Source organism: Pelobates fuscus, chromosome 2 (genome assembly GCF_036172605.1).
Source record: "Pelobates fuscus isolate aPelFus1 chromosome 2, aPelFus1.pri, whole genome shotgun sequence".
Classification (NCBI taxonomy): domain Eukaryota; kingdom Metazoa; phylum Chordata; class Amphibia; order Anura; family Pelobatidae; genus Pelobates; species Pelobates fuscus.
In genome coordinates, this window is record NC_086318.1 from 100,633,632 (window position 1) to 100,646,169 (window position 12,538).

The 12,538-nt window shown below is 39.9% G+C and overlaps 1 protein-coding gene across 1 annotated transcript in view; it reads left to right on the top strand.

Moving 5' to 3' along the window:
* Nucleotides 1-12,538, top strand: part of SLC9A9 (solute carrier family 9 member A9) — an 807,694-nt gene that overhangs the window by 555,914 nt on the left and 239,242 nt on the right. Inside the window, exon 12 of the mRNA XM_063442493.1 lies at nucleotides 7,045-7,198. Coding sequence (XP_063298563.1) covers nucleotides 7,045-7,198 — 154 coding nt within the window. The remainder of the gene's footprint in view (nucleotides 1-7,044; nucleotides 7,199-12,538) is intronic.

Below are 12,538 nucleotides of genomic sequence, written 5' to 3' on the forward strand. Positions count from 1 at the left end.
CTCTAAAATATATTAGCAGGAAGGACACATTGAGATTGCTTTTTCAAGTGTGTCCTGAAGAATTAGTATAAATTTAAATGTGCCGCATATTATAGGACACAAATGCAGTGTAAATATTAAAACATTGTTGCACACAGGGAGTAGAATGTACAACACAGAGATGGAGGCTGCATGGTTCCAATTGTAGTTATTGCCATCCCAATTTAGATGACAATGATAGGTTGTGAACCCTGGAAGCACCTTAGCCCAGCACTCGCATCATGTCACTGATTTTAGGACGTGCACAGGTAACAAGGAAGTGAAATTGCTCACCATCTCACTGGCTGCAGAGAGTAGACTTTGGGTGCCCAAGAAATCCATTTTTGTCAAACTGCTTGAAAATTGTTTGTTAAAAACCAGAGAGACTGTAACCAATGTATTGTCATGGTTAAATTGCTCCCTTTGAGCTGAAGAAATGTTTGTGAATACAGTGATGTCATAGTAATAGGGATGGAGCATGTAGTGATGTCACACAGAGAATACCACATATGCAAGTGGTTGATGTTCAATCAGTCATGTTAATTGAATGTGTTAAGGATTTTATTCTACACCCTTCATCAAGTAAGCAGAAGGTAAGTTACTGAAAATAGAGACTCTTAAGTTTAGATATTATCAATAAATGGAAAATTGTGGCACCTTTTTTGTATGTTAACAACATAAATTATTTACATTTAGCAGAGTTATGCGTTTTTATAGGCCTACAGTTTGCCCCGTGGAGGGAGGGGCAAAATGTATCATCATCTATAAATACATACTAGCTTCACATTCTAGAGCTATCTTAAAATGCATGAATGTCACCAAGATGACTCAATGTTCCTCTAATACATGCTTTATGGTTATGTATTTTATGCTACTTGATTTTTAGAATTACCGTATATACTCGAGTATAAGCCGTTTTTCAGCCCATTTTTTGGGCTGAAAAACCCCAACTCGGCTTATACTCGAGTCAAGGTCTGTATTATGGCAATTTACATTGCCATAATACAGACTGGGGCTGGCAGAGCTGTAACTTACCTGTTCTGCAGCTCCTGTCAGCTCTCTCCTCGTCCGTTCAGCACCTCGGTCAGCTCCCAGTGTAAATCTCGCGAGAGCCGCGGCTCTCGCGAGACTTACAGTGTGAGCTGATAGAAGGAGCTGCACGGACGGCGCAGAGGAGGAGAGAGCTGACATGAGCTGCAGAACAGGTAAGTTACAGCTCTGCCAGCCCCCCTCTCCCCCCCACTGAACTGCCACTGGACCACCAGGGAAGGAGAGCCCCCCTCCCTGCCATGTATCAAGCAGGGAGGGGGGACCAAAAATAAATAAAAATATAAATGAAATAATAATAAAAAATAATAATAATAATAATAAAAAATAATAATAAAAAAGGGGGTATAAGGACCACTGTGGGAGGGGGGGGGGGTATAAGGACCACTATGGGAGGGAGGGGGTGGGATAAGGACCACTATGGGAGGGAGGGGGGTATAAGGACCGCTATGGGAGGGAGGGGGGGGATAAGGACCACTATGGGAGGGAGGGGGGGGATAAGGACCACTATGGGAGGGAGGGGGGGGATAAGGACCACTATGGAAGGGAGGGGGGGATAAGGACCACTATCGGAGGGAGGGGGGTGGGATAAGGACCACTATCGGAGGGAGGGGGGTGGGATAAGGACCACTATGGGAGGGAGGGGGGGGAGAAAAGGAACACTATGGGAGGGAGGGGGGATAAGCAACACTATGGGAGGGAGGGAGGGGGGGATAAGGACCACTATGGGAGGGAGGGGGGATAAGCAACACTATGGGAGGGAGGGAGGGGGGGATAAGGACCACTATGGGAGGGAGGGCGATAAGGACCACTATGGGAGGGAGGGGGGATAAGGACCACTATGGGAGGGAGGGGGGATAAGGACCACTATGGGAGGGAGGGGAATAAGGACCACTAGGGGAGGGGAGGGGAAAGTAAGGACCACTAGGGGAGGGGAGGGGAAAGTAAGGACCACTAGGGGAGGGGAGGGGAAAGTAAGGACCACTAGGGGAGGGGAGGGGGAAGTAAGGACCACTAGGGGAGGGGTGAGTCAGGACCACTGGGGGAGGGGGGTGAAGGAACACGGGGGTGGGGAGGTAAGGACCACTGAGGGAGGAGGAGGGGAGGTCAGGACATATGGGGGGGGGCAAATATCCTTGCACCGGCCCTGCACACACTGCATTCATACACTGCATTCATACACACACTGCACTCATACACACACACTGCACTCATACACACACACTGCACTCATACACACACACTGCACTCACACACGCTGCACTCACACACGCTGCACTCATACACACGCTGCACTCATACACACGCTGCACTCATACACACGCTGCACTCATACACACGCTGCACTCATACACACGCTGCACTCATACACACGCTGCACTCATACACACACACGCTGCACTCATACACACACACGCTGCACTCATACACACACACGCTGCACTCATACACACACACGCTGCACTCATACACACACACGCTGCACTCATACACACACACGCTGCACTCATACACACACACGCTGCACTCATACACACACACGCTGCACTCATACACACACACGCTGCACTCATACACACACACGCTGCACTCATACGCACACACTGCATTCATTATACACACACTGTAAATAAATATTCAATTAATATATTTTTTTTAGGATCTAATTTTATTTAGAAATTTACCAGTAGCTGCTGCATTTCCCACCCTAGTCTTATACTCGAGTCAATAAGTTTTCCCAGTTTTTTGGGGAAAAATTAGGGGCCTCGGCTTATATTCGGGTCGGCTTATACTCGAGTATATACGGTAGTTAGTTAGGGTTGCTTTCATTTTAGGTAGTACAGGAAAAGGCATTTGCCTGGTATTAATTACACAATATTACTCACCTTTGCAGCTTTATCGGTAATTAAGTGTTCTTGCATAGCAAGACCACTTAATATTATCTCACATATATATTATTATTCTTATTATAGCCAAATTTACCACCTTAACTCCTCCCACAGTTTTTACACTACATAGACCGTAATATACCGAAATGTGCGGATTGTTCCCAATTGGTGTGCTATTACTTTGTGGAACGTTTTGCCGAATGGTTCACAAAATATCGTCGTTTTTGTGGCAAAATTGGTCCCATAGGAATAAATGGTGGAATGTTCAAAACTAGAGTGGGAGCTGAAAAATCAGGACATGATTTCTAAACTGCCACCACTCCCTAATTTTCAAGCCCACCTAAACACATCTTGTATCAAAACGTTCAGCTATCCCTGCTGCCACTAAACATGTCCACAGCTAAGCCATAGTCCTGATAGTTTTCACAATATGACCATTTGTTTGAAACTCACGCCATCCATTGACATTCATTGAAACTCCACTCTAGCCACCTAAAATTTGAAGGGCCATATCTAAACTGCGACTGCGCCTTCATTTTTAATATTTCAGAGACATACTATGCATCAAAATGTAGGTCTGGGTCTTGTGATTCTCATAATATAAAGCTCTTCGCTGTAGGATAAAATATGACCGTTTTAAGATGGCAACCACCAGTGAAGTGAGCAATTTGGCAGTTTTTTTTTAACCGCTCCTCTCTGCCCTATTTGAAATCTATTAGTTCCTGTTGGCAGTTGCTGGAATGTCCGAGGATTTGAAACCATGTGTAACAAGGCTGCAATATGAAGATGCTGTTATATATGTATTAATAAAGTGCGTACTTCGTTATACAGGAATTATTGACTGATTTTTACAAAACATCACAGTGGCAGCAGGGATGGCTGAACATTTTGATATAAATTGGTACATTTATATCCCTACATGGCAAGACCACTTACTATTATCTCACATATATATTCTTATTCTTATTGAGCAATTTGAAGCAGTTTGTTTTTAATTGCTCTTCTCTGCCCTATTTGAAATCTATTAGTTCCTGTTGGCAGTTGGTAGAATGTTCGAGGGATTTGAAAGATTTGAAAGCTCTCATCTGCCCTTGCTGTAGAGTGAGTGAACCACACTCCAACCTTTCCACAGTTACTCCAGCCACTCCAACCACGCAACAGTTACTCAAGCCACTCCACCCAGTTACTCCGCCCACTCCAGTTGTAGACTACTTGTGGAGGCAAGAACACTTCACACAATTTCCCCAGAAATTTTAGCTTTTCTAGTTGTGATTGAGTTATTTCAAAATGTAACCATTTTTTCATGGAGTGTTTGTAATATTTTTTGCCACCCCATGTGTACATATAACATAAAAAATTGGCTTTAATGGTTGTTCTATTACTCCCGTTGAGCACATATTTTATATATAATGAATGTATTTTTTTTATAAAATGTTATATGAAAATGAACTGTAATTCAATTTTGGTTATTACAAGTCACAAGACGCTATATGATTAATCTGTTATTTATTGTGTGTGAATCATATTGGCACAAAAAACAATATTAAAGTGGTTTTCTGTCCTTGGCTCCGCTCCCCAGCTGCCATGAAAGATTTCATGGGTGTAACTTCATGTACACTGTTTCTGAAGTACTGCACACTCACAGAGGAGGACTCTACATTTGTCCTGCTGGCGAATTCAGTAGAACCTCCAGAGACCAGATACATAAATGCCACAAGCCAAAGCACAAACTCACACAGGGGTGGGCTGGCAAAGGCCTTGTGTAATTTGTGCCTGCTGTCTTGTACCTCCAGTATTCTGTCAACAGACATCCCAATACACCTCTCTGTATCTTTTCCTCAGGAGAAGGGTGGTGTAGTGAGACTGCAGCCCTTAAAGAGACACTGTGGGCAACGAGACCACTTCAGCTCATTGAAGTGGTCTGGGTGCTGTGTCCCTTTTGCACCTAGTGCTGCAATGTTAAACATTGCAATTCCAGAGAACTGCAATGTTTACATTGTAGCACTAAGTCTGCCCTCAGTGGCTGTCTAACAGAAGAAGGGGGACGGAGGAGGGGGCGGAGCTTCGACCCAGTGCTGAGGGACATCGGATCGGTGCTGGAATCAGATACGTAAATTAAGTGTTTTTAACCCTTTATTTACTGGGGAGGGGGTGGGAGTGAGGGAGGGAGGAGGAGGCAGAGGAATCGGTAGTGCCAGGAATACAGCTTTGTATTCCTGGCACTTCAGTATCCCCTTAAACTCTGTATGTTAATGGCCTGGGTCAGTTCCTCTCTCCAGCGTTCTCCTTGCCAGCCTATCCAGCTTTTATGTGTTTATTATGTACTTAGACTTGCTGTTATGCATAAAGCAACAAAGTCACAATAGAATATTCTAGTAATGTTATCTAACTTTGTGTTAGCCAAACTTCTGGCAAAAATATAAATGAGAAGATTTTCATAAATGTATTTTGTATTACATATTGTTCTTCAGGCTGCAGCTGCAGACTACATGAAATATCTTTCTTAAGTAGAAAGAATTCCAGAATAAGTTCATAAACATGCTTGGCCCCGTGCTTTCGAATAGCCATCTGGAGGCAGAAAAGGGGATAAATAATTGAATTACATGTACATTACCTTATGGTTATGATAGGAATATTGTATAGGTTATATTATTAGACTGTGAAAGCATGACTGTCCTATTATGCAAAGAGGACCCCATAATGTATTCATGCATTAATTTATGTAGGAGATTAATTGTGCCTTAATCATTAAATATTGTGGAGCTCCACTTACTCATTTGTGCTAGATTAGTTATGCCTGTCTGGCTAGCAATATATTTAAAGATAATTAGTGCTTACAATTGAAAATAAAAAATGAAAATAGCAAACCTTACAACCCTGAATTTAAAATTTTACCCTGAAAATACTATGTCATGTAACTCTAAGTTCCTTTTCTCAAACATGTTTCAGAACTTTTTTTAAAGTTCCATCTGTGTGCTATTAAAACTTTCTAGCAATTACATTTTTATGGTGCGAGGAAGTCATGTGCGCTGTCTTACCTGAAGGGGTTAAACCAATTGGATGACGCAATCATCTTTTTCACTCAATTTTTTGAATGGGGAGCTAATGATAGGCTGAAATTCTCAGCCTACTAATTGAGGTCAGACCAAAGCTCCCTGATTGAAGCCCAGAATACACAGAGGAAGTGGAGGGCAGAACAGCAGGAATTGGCTTGCAGACTTTGGGGGTTAACTGTTCAGTAATGCTCAGTGTTCAATGTTCAGTGACCTCTTTGCACCATAGAAACGTTTATTGTATTAATGCTGTTAAGGTGTCCAGCGTGGTCCTTTAATAAAATGTAACTTTTTTTTTTGCTAAATGATGTAGACTGTTTATTTTTATTTATTCACTTTTTTATCTAGCTGATCAACCATGATATGCCAGGTTCAAGTGTTATCTGACCAACTGCTTCTTAAAATAACATGACTTCAGCTGAGATTGCAGTGTGACCCAACACAGATGTTAAGCAAGATAAAAATATGATATTTTCTAAAAAATAAATAAAAATATTGTTTCATTAAGTATAATAAACGTTTCAAAAAGAGAAGTAAAAATTTGATGGAAGCTGCTCTTTAAACTTTCATACGATACTGTGTGTTCAAACCTCCCCCAAAAAATCATTTCAGATCTCATGTCATTTTATGGAATCTGTACATTCAGTTCACTATGCCTTAGGTGTGCACGTGACGGTGATAGCAATGAGTAAGCAGTTACATCTGTTATGCACAGAATTTACATTAGGGAGCTCGCAACAGAGTTCAGGACTGCCTAAGGTGCAAATAGCCACCAGCACACAATTGCCAATAACTCTGAATGTGCAGTTTTTCAAGCTGAAACACTACACATCCAGACTCCTACCACCATGGCCACTTCAAAAAGCAGAAATGGTCAGTGGTTGGAGTAACCTTTTCATTTTACTTACATTTTAGACCACATTGAGCAAATTAGAAATATTCTCTAACTAATTATTTTGACAAATTTGGCTAAAATGTTTAATCCCCTAATAGATGACTGGTGATTATTAAAGCCTATGTTTTATTTTATTCTTAAGGTTTACGAGGAGCAATAGCGTTTGCTTTAGCTATTCGTGACACAGACTCTCAGCCGAAGCAAATGATGTTCACTACAACACTGCTTATAGTGTTCTTTACAGTGTGGGTGTTTGGAGGTGGAACCACCCCAATGCTGACATGGCTACAAATCAGGTAAATAAATATTACTGTTTTTAATTACCATTGTTGATTTCTTTGAATAAATACTTTTTTTTTTTTGGAAGGAAGGCCTGTTAAACTGTTCAGATTCTTCCCTCTGCACACCTTACTAACCTGCTTCACTTCCTCTTCTCCCACATTTTTTTAACAATTAAGATCTAATTTTATTATAAACTCTCCTAGCAAGCAACCTTTTCTACACATGAAATCCATCTACCCTTGGAATTAGTATGCAATGTAAGTTAGTTTGTTGAGGGCCCTTAGCACATTCTGTTCCTGTGCATACAAGTCGTCTTGTAGGAACAACGTGTTAATTGTTAATCCACCTATTGTACAGTTCTGTAAAAATTGCATGTGATTTAAAAAGACTATTAATGCATTGTGCACCAATTTGCTGATTTAATATGAACTTATGTACATCGTATTTTCCATTCCTCATTTAACAAGAAAATATTTTCAATTAATGTACAAATACAATTTACAAGTAACGTATTGAGTTAGTAAAATATTATAAAGGTCGGTGTTGAAAACTAATACATCTCTTTATACATCTCTTTATACCTTTTATACCCCTGACAAAGGTGCTGCTACACACACCGAAACGCGCGTCGGGTTCTTCTTTTGTTGAGCACTTTACTCACTATGAGAGCACTAGGTGTTTAACACCTTCACTTTAGTTATTTATTATTTTATTTTTACAACTTGGAGCTGAATGTTTATGGGCTATCTAGCTAAGGGGCTATTAGATTGATCTGGATTTCTAACTTATAGGGACAGCTTAGAACACCCATGAAGGTGTTTATTAGGATTGATAGGGATTTATTAGTTAACTACCTTCCTCCTATATTTTTTCGCTTTTGCTTATTCCAGTCTTCTCATCAGGTACTCTATTTATATTGACAACTGAGGATGATGAGGGTTGCCTTGGTTCATCTTATTCTATGTTTGTCTATTAGGTACTTTAATTAGACTGATCACTGAGGATGGTGAGAGTTGTTCTATTATAGAAGTCTCTGTTTATCAACTCTGGTTGATCTTATTGTACTGGATATTGCTGCCCCATTAAGTTTCTGCAAGACTCCCATAATTACTGATTGAAAGGTCTATGCCAGGAGTTGCTATATAAGCCATTAGTATTCCTAGACAATAAACACCCCTTGCTACCTAGCCATTATTCCTATTGCATATTGCCTGCTTGTTTTCATTTATCAATAAAGATTTTATTATTTGATTTTTCATTGGCATGCTTTAGGATTAGTTATTATTGCTATTTGTAGCATCCTTTCTCATGAACTTGCTCCAAGTGTATTTTCCAGTTTACATCTTTTTCTTTATAAATTGTCCACTGTAGACTTAGTAAATAAAACCAGATTAGGAGCCTCATTAGATTGGGGGCTCCTTTAGTTTTCTTTTCTATTTCTTGTCTTGTAGGAACAACTTGTTAATTGTTAATCCACCTATTGTACAGTTCTGTAAAAATTGCATGTGATTTAAAAAGAATATTAATGCATTGTGCACCAATTTGCTGATTTAATATGAACTTATGTACATCGTATTTTCCATTCCTCATTTAACAAGAAAATATTTTCAATTAATGTACAAATACAATTTACAAGTAACGTATTGAGTTAGGAAAATATTATAAAGGTCGGTGTTGAAAACTAATACATCTCAATATAGTTTGAAACAGAGTTGGAGAAACCTGCAACTAATGTTTTGCTTTGTTTTGTGTGTTTTGTCACCAGTGTGCCATGGCGTACTTGAGTCCCTGGCACCTCAAAGTGTGCCAAGAACACTTTGTAGGGGGCAATATGACTGTAATAGCTTGGATGCAGTGTTTAACATATAATTTAAAAAAAAAAAAATGTAATATGTGCCGACATTAAAACTAGGATTTCTGTCTGTTATTTAATTGAAATTAATTAAATCAATTTGGCTGAAAGTATGCACTTCAAGTGAAAGTAAGGCTTCAAGTAATTCTGACATTTATAAGCTGTTGATGATGGTTAAATAACTGAAAAAAATAAAGCTAGGTGTGTCTTGGAAAGTCTTCTCTCTCTTAGAGTGCCATGGGCCAAAAAAGGTTGGGAACCATTGCCAGCGTATAGGCCAGCGTCTCCGGGATTTTACTGCTCTTTGAGGTGCATCACGACTCATTCTAGTATCTAGAGTTGTCTAATGCCTTAAACTAAATATGTTTCTTTGTATTTAGCTGGAGTTGTTGCTAGCAGCAAGTCGAAAATATATTATTCTGCAAAGTTAGGTTTTGCCATGCTTAGTAAAATATTTTAAAAATGAAAAGAAATGAGTGCATTATTGCATTATGATTAAATACTAATACTAGCAGAACGCCAATTTGTGAATGACATTTCCTTTTTATACTCAACTCTATTGAAGCATTTATAATGGTTATGTGTGAAGCCCAGGTGAGTCGAAAAAATGACTTTTGCTGCAGCTCTAGTTAGGCAGTGCTGTATTTTTACATATATGCCTTAATTAAATAAGTACCAGGCTTCATTTCCCATGATTCCTTTGCAAACATGTAAATGCAAATAACAAAATTATTTCTTTTTATAAAGCTATTTTTTAATGATTAGAATGTACATTTGCTCTTTATTGAAACTCAAAATGTTGCCAAATGACTTAGAAGTATTGTGAAGTACTGAAGATTTAAGGCAATCCGTCATTTTCCCCAGTATCTTTGTGTAAATTATGGTAGTCGTATGAAAATACTTTCTAGAATTGAGTCAGGGAACAGAAGCTACTGAGAAACTTGGCTAATATGATCCATGCTGTAACACTAGCTTTGAATACAGGCAGCAGCAAGAGATTGCAATGGCAGTCATATGGGAGCGAAACACTTGTTGATCATTAGTCTAGTGACTGTGCGACTTTTGTAGAAATGTAGATAAGTAATGCATTGTGTTGCTGCATTCCTGTAGTAGAAAGCCTTTCAGACATGGCTGTTAGCTGGAAGTATAGCTCTAGTTTTCATGCATGTATTGTCTGCCAGAGTAGACAATATGCAATGTTGAAAAGGTCTGTGCTCTGTAATTTCGTCTATGGAGACCTCTAATGTATGTCTCCGAAAAGCTTATCCATACAAGCCGTTCTAAAGCTGTGAATGCATTAATGGTTTTCATTCTTTAGACATCTTGAAGCTGAAAACTAGATAAAAAGAATTCACTAGTCTATAAAAGTTGCCAAAGAAAGAGAGCACAGAAGTAAAGAGGTCAGACACATTGAAGGGAAGTTGATATGAAAATTGACCAAGTGACTGTTCAAACATACTGTCCTCAAGTAAATGTGATAATATTGTTTCTCTCTTTCATCATAAAGGGTCTGCAATGCATAATAGACTGCCCTTCTATTGCTTCCTTACATTACATATTGTTAGACAGTTTTGCAAGAACTTAAGGCAATACCATGTATCTTTATTTTGCCATGTCTGTTTATTTGGTTGATCATGGTGTCTGTCTAAATAAACTCAAATGTCCGTTATGGGTAATCATTGATTAAACTGGCTTGAAGGACCCAATGTGTTTGATTGCCAATATTTTTGCACCTTGCTCACATTTACATGTGAAATCACCATGCCTGAATTTTTGTTCTCTCTAAATAACAACTAACATAATAAGCCACCAGGCATGACATTCCACTTTTTGGAGTTTTGGTTGCTGTCTAATCAGTAGACAGTTCTCTACATTGCAACAGAAGATTGTATTTTTGACGTCTGAGATTTGGAATGCTAGCAGAATGCTTGGTTATATAGGGGGAGGTAAAAAGAGGGAAGTGCTCATGCCATTGTACAGAACACTGGTGAGACCACTTGGAGTATTGTTAGCAATACTGGAGACTGTATCTCCTGAACGATATAGATACTTTGGAGAGAGTTCAGAGAAGGACTACTAAACTGGTTCAGGATTGCAGGATAAAAGGAAAGGTTAAAGGAACATTTATAGCTTGGAGGAAAGATAAGACAGGGGGATATGATAGAAACATTTAAATACCTAAAGGGAATAAACACAGTAAAGGAGGAGACTATATTTAAAAATGGAAAAACTACCATAACAAGAGGACATAGTCTTAAATTAGAGGGGCAAAGGTTTAAAAATAATATCCGGAAGTATTGCTTTACTGAGAGGGTAGTGGTTGCATTGAGTAGCCCTCCAGCTGAAGTAGTTTAAGCATGTGTGGGATAGGCATAAGGCTGTCCTAGCTATAAGATAATGCCAGGGACTAATGAGAGTAATTAGAAAATTGGGCAGACTAGATGTGCCGAATAGTTCTTATCTGCCCTCACATTCTATGTTTCTATGTTAAAAAGGACAAGGTGAGGCCTGATAAAAAGCAGTTGTTGTTGTTGGAGGATTCTTTCATAAGAGGTGTGGAGTTCAGCAATAGTTGCTTTGTGATATGACTTCTTGGAGCTATTGCTCGCATAGACAGGATAGATATTTTTAATATTGTTAAGCATACAAAGCAGGAAGGGGAATTTGATGTTCTTGTCCATCTAGGGACAAATGATTTGTCTCGCAATGAGTTTTCAGAAGTATAGGACATTTTTTGTGTTCTTGCCAATGATATATGGAATAACCTTCCAGCTGAAGTGGTAGCGGTTAACACAGTGAAGGAGCATGCGTGGGATAGGCATAAGGCTATCCTAGACCTAAGATAAGGTTAATGAAAGTATTTAGAAAATTGGGCAGACTAGACTTGCCGAATAGTTTTTATCTGCCGTCACATTCTATGTTTCTTTGACCACCGAGCATGGAAATAGGTGCTAGAACTGGCACATGTCCTGTAGCAGGATCTCAGATTTGTTGGGAATGTATGTCTAATTGGAACAGAGTCAAGTTACTGCTGAGGTATAACCTTAAAGGACCACTCTAGTGCCAGGAAAACATACTCGTTTTCCTGGCACTAGAGTGCCCTGAGGGTGCCCCCACCCTCAGGGACCCCCTCCCGCCCGGCTCTGGAAAGGGGAAAAGGGGTAAAACTTACCTTTTTCCAGCGCTGGGCGGGGAGCTCTCCTCCTCTCCGCCTCCTCTCCGCCCCGTCGGCTGAATGCGCACACGCGGCAAGAGCTGCGCGCGCATTCAATCGGTCGCATAGGAAAGCATTTACAATGCTTTCCTATGGACGCTTGCGTGCTCTCACTGTGATTTTCACAGTGAGAATCACGCAAGCGCCTCTAGCGGCTGTCAGTGAGACAGCCACTAGAGGATTAGGGGGAAGGCTTAACCAATTTATAAACATAGCAGTTTCTCTGAAACTGCTATGTTTATAAAAGAATGTGTTAACCCCAGCTGGACCTGGCACCCAGACCACTTC